The sequence below is a fragment of the Penaeus chinensis genome, chromosome 26 (assembly GCF_019202785.1).
Source record: "Penaeus chinensis breed Huanghai No. 1 chromosome 26, ASM1920278v2, whole genome shotgun sequence".
Lineage (NCBI taxonomy): Eukaryota > Metazoa > Arthropoda > Malacostraca > Decapoda > Penaeidae > Penaeus > Penaeus chinensis.
This window is the reverse complement of record NC_061844.1, coordinates 8838366-8843365: the sequence shown is the minus strand read 5'-3', so window position 1 is coordinate 8843365 and position 5000 is coordinate 8838366. Positions and strand designations below refer to the sequence as shown.

At 35.6% G+C, this 5000-nt stretch overlaps 1 protein-coding gene across 1 annotated transcript in view; it reads left to right on the top strand.

Annotated features, from left to right (window-relative positions):
* The first annotated feature begins 1114 nt into the window (after nucleotides 1–1114).
* LOC125039083 overlaps nucleotides 1115–5000 on the top strand; it is a 45021-nt gene continuing 41135 nt past the window's right edge. Inside the window, exon 1 of the mRNA XM_047632812.1 lies at nucleotides 1115–1269. Within this exon, the coding sequence (XP_047488768.1) occupies nucleotides 1192–1269 (78 nt within the window). The 5' untranslated portion in view covers nucleotides 1115–1191. The remainder of the gene's footprint in view (nucleotides 1270–5000) is intronic.

Here is a 5000-nt window from a genome sequence, read left to right as displayed (position 1 = left end):
CCAAAGCGCAACAGCTTCGATACCTGCGTTGGTATTGCGTCGCTCTCAGGGGATACTCTCACAAACTCTCTCTTGCTTGTTCTTATTGATCTCCGCCTTCGATACCCAGTTCTACAGTTGCAAGGCCGTGCAGTGTGAAGGGGAAAGGGTTGAGGGCGGGTAGGGTGGGGGTAGGAGATAGGGGGAGGGAGGGGTCGAAGCTGTTGTTCTTTGAGACTTTGTCCTTCCCCTCGCTTTTTTCTTTTATTTTTATTTTTTCTTCTGCTTCTTCTCATTATTATATTTTCCATCTTTTCCTCCCTCTTTCAGCTCCCCCTTCTACTTCTAGTTCCTTTTCTTTCTTTTTTTTGTTCCTCTTCCTCCTTCTCCTTCCATTTTTCTCTCCTTCTGCTTCTTCTTTTTCTTCTTTCTTGCAATAAGGTTCTCGAACGAATAAGTACGTATATAAGTAATACATGAACAACAAAACTGTATAAAATGAATTATACATTGAAGAATTCATTCAGTAAAAACACAAACAGAGGATTATCACAGTCGGGTCAGAAGCTAATTGCATGGAAACTAGTCAAGTCGTGTTGGAAAAAGAAGTTTGAACAACACTGTTTCAAACAACTCCGCGTGTGTTTACTCGCCAAATCCGACAGCATCGTTTTCGACACTGCAACTTGAACAGCAGCAAAACACACCTTCATTTAGTTTCCTTATACCAACCCTCCCTTCCCTCCTCCCCTTCTTTCTCCCTCTCTCCTTCCCCTTCCTCTTCTCTCTCCCCCTCCATTTTCTCCTCCCTCTTCTCCTTCCCTTCCCTCCCCTTCCTCCTCCCTTTCCTCCCCCCTCTCCCTTTCCTTCCCTCTCCTTCCCCTTCTTCTTCCTTCTCCCTCTCCCTTCACATTTCTCCTCCCTCTCCCCTCTCCCCCTCCCATTCCTCCCCCTCTCCCCCTCCCCTTCCACCCCCTTTTCCCCTCCTATCCCTCATCCTCTCCCACTCCCCTTCCTCCCTTGCTCGCCCTCCCTTCCTCCCCCTCCCCCTCCGCACCAGAACAAATCAAAGAATTTCTAAAAAAACTAATCGATCCCTTTCCCCTCTTCCAGCAGAACGGGCGAAGAAGGAGAGGTGGGCGTGGTGAAGGCGTGGGCGCCCTGCCTGCGTCATGAGGTGGGCAGAGACACCGGCCGCCCTTGAGCCCCGTCATGAGCACCCGCGCCCGACACGCCCCTGATCCGGGGCCAACGCTCATCCGCATCAGCCCGGCGCGCATCCACACGCAGGTGAGGCGGCATTCGGGGATCCGGACGCGGGAAACTCGCGCCATCCGGGAATTCGGACGCGGGACTCTTGCCTAGAAAGAGTTCGATGCATTTTTTATCTTTTGCTTGCCTTATATTCTCTCTCCTTTTCTTATCACTGATGATAAGGACGTCAGTACTAAGAATGATGAAGATAACGAGAGAGAACAGATGAAGATCTAAAAAAGATGATAATTACAGTTTTGATTATCGAACTATTGTATGTTCCAATAACAGAGAGAGAAAGAGAGAGAGAGAGAGAGAGAGAGAGAGAGAGAGAGAGAGAGAGAGAGAGAGAGAGAGAGAGAGAGAGAGAGAGAGAGAGAGAGAGAGAGAATTATTATTATTATTATTAAAATGATAATAATAATAAAGATAAAAATAATAATTACAATTATAATAATTATCATCATAATTGGTAATATTATTATTGTTATTATTATTGTTGTTACTATCATCATTATTGTTGTCATAATTATTTTATTGTTATCACAGTTATTGGTATTACTATTATCATTATCGTTATTATCTTTACATTAGCATTATTTTGATTATTATCATTATTATCGTTATTAGTTTTAATGTTGTTATCATTATCACTATGATCATTATTGTGGTTATTATTACTATTGATAATAATAATAATAATAATTATTATTATTATTATTATTATATTGTTATCATCATTATTATTATCATTATTATTATCATTATCATTACTGTTATCAGTATTATTATTATCATTATTATTATTATTATGATTATTGTTATCATTATTGTTATTATTATTATTATTATTATTATGATTATTATTATCATTATTGTTATTATTATTATTATTATTATTATTATTATTATTAAAGTTCTTATTTTTTTATTACTGTTATTGGTGTTATCATCATTGTTATTATTATTGTTGTTGTTGCTATCATTTTTATCATTATTTAAATATCATTATAATTGTTATTATCATACTTATTATTATTATTATTATTATTATTATTATTATTATTATTATTATTATTATTATTATTATTATCATTATTATTATTATCATTATCATTATTATTATTAATACTATTATGATGATGATGATAATGGTTATTACCATTATTATTATTATCATTATCCTTATTATTATTATTATTATCATTATTATTACTCTTATTATCATTGATATTTTTATCATTAATGTGATATTGTTATTATTATTATTATCATTATTATCATAATTATTATTATCATTCTTATCATAATTATTATTATCATTCTTATCATAATTATTATTATCAATACTATTATCATTATTAATATCATTATCAATATTATTAATATCATTACAGATATTATTATTATTATTATTATTATTATTATTATTATTATTATTATTATCATAATTGCTATTGTTATTATTATTATTTTTATTATCATTCTTCTGCATATTATTATTATTATCTTCATTTCTATCGCTATCATCATCAACATTATCATCCCATTTTTATAATTACGATCACCACATTCATTACTTCTATCATTACTATTATAATCATATACTTAAAGTCGCCTCTCGCATATTGCAAGCCTTGTTACCAGGACCATAACTTTCTCTGATCGTGCAAGGTCCTGCAATGTTGCCGCTGGCTTGCATCGTACAAAGCAACAGCCTCCAATCAACTTGGGAAAATCAACTTATCTGTTCCCTGGCTTCTGCTCTTGCTGTTGAGAGAAAGAGAGAGAGGGAGAGAGAGAGAGAGAGAGAGAGAGAGAGAGAGAGAGAGAGAGAGAGAGAGAGAGTGTGTGTGTTTGAGACACAGAGAGAGAGAGTGTATGTGGGTGTGTGAGCCAGACAGAGTGAGAGAGAGATGTGTTTGTGTTTGTGTGAGCCAGACAGAGAGAGAGAGAGACGTGTTTGTGTGTGTGTGTGTTTGTTTGCGTGTGTCTGTGTGTGTTAACTGGCTCACTGGAGAAAGAGGACTGACCTAAGCCGTATCTGGCTCGGGGAACAGAGACACGTCAGGGTTTATTGCCTATTTAGCCAGACTACACTCCTTCCAATCTCAGGAAAGGAAAACCTGGCAACTCACCCCCGATCTACACTACTGCGACTCGCCGTTTCTTATGAGAGAAGAAAAAAAATAATTGCGGTCTTTAGCAATGAAAAACTATTGAATATGAGTTTTAAAAATAAGAAAAATATGTACTACGTTGGCATAAAGTGTCAGCTGATTAGAACAGAGAAGAGACTTGGCGAAATGAAATAGCCCAGAATATGAGGTGAGTTGCCAGTTTGCGTTTTTCTGAAATTGGACGGAATATAAGTACCCACAGGCCTGGCTAGTGGAACCAAAAGACTGTGATTAAATATTAGGTATATGATTAACGAAATCCATATTCTTTGTTCTTTGTGATAGATGTGTTTGTGGTTTGTTTCCGGTAAGTGTTTATGATCTCTATTTTATACATTATGCATAAAAGCATATTTTATGTTCAGTTCAATATTTACTTTACTGGATTTATTTTGCATGTACAAAAAATTTAATCACGCATTATTTGTATTCACAATCATTTATTTACACTTGCATTCACTCTAGCTCCCACAACGATTAAGACTTGAAAAGGGCATTGTTTACATCCCTGTACACACACTGTATTTACTCTCAGTGTAATGGAATTTTCCTCTATACGAATCTACGGATAGGCAAGAGCCTCGTTCGACCTTCTACGAATACGGAAGTGAAAGACGAAATACAGTAGACGGATTCATCTTGGGCCGGTTGTTTCCTGAGTGCTTTCAACTTGTCATTGTTATGGTTATATATTATTACCATTAATGCCCCCAGCCCCCTCCCCCAATCCTTGCTCGATGTGGCCTTAGGAGGTGGAAACCGAGACTCGTTTTCGGGATCAGCCTCTGCCTTGGACCTCGGCCCTCGCCTTAACTAATTTTGCATGGCCTTTTCTTCTCCCTCTTTCCTTTTCTTTCTCTTCTTCACCCACTCCTTCTGTCCACTCATCCCAATCATTAACTCAATTCTACTCTTTTCGCCACAATATATTGCCATAGAGGTATATGAACTTTGTTTTAATCAATAACCAACTATTACCATCAATGTACAGTTTATACATTATTTTTTTCTTATCTTATTTATTTTTTTTTTTTTTTTTTTTTTTTTTTTTTTTTGCTATGGTTAATCTCTCTGCCAATGCCTTCAAATGTCTGGCAGAAATGAATTTGTATTTCGGCCAATTCAAGTTGGAACACTTGTTTCCGCACCCGTTCTATTCATAACAAGAACAATACAAAAAATTCAAAATAGTCTGTCACTAGGCAATGCAACATTAATCTCACCATGCAACTAATCCGATTGAAGTGCTAAAAATACACAAAATGTCCATTAATATTTTATCTAGTTTAGGATTCTTTTTTTTACATACACATTGTCATTCGCATTCATGATTATAGAAACAAAAGTGTTAGCAATACGAGGATATATGATTTTTGGAAATATTTATGAGAAAGAATTTTGCACATGCATAAATCGCATTTTTAAAAATTCATAAGTTTGCCACATATACCAAACAGAACAATTTTCTATAATGTATTGACAACAAATATTTCAATATATCCATTGATCTTTCTATCAAAACTAAAATCAGACTTACTAGTCTCTGAGCTATTGACCTCCCGATAAGCACGTTTTCATTATTATTAT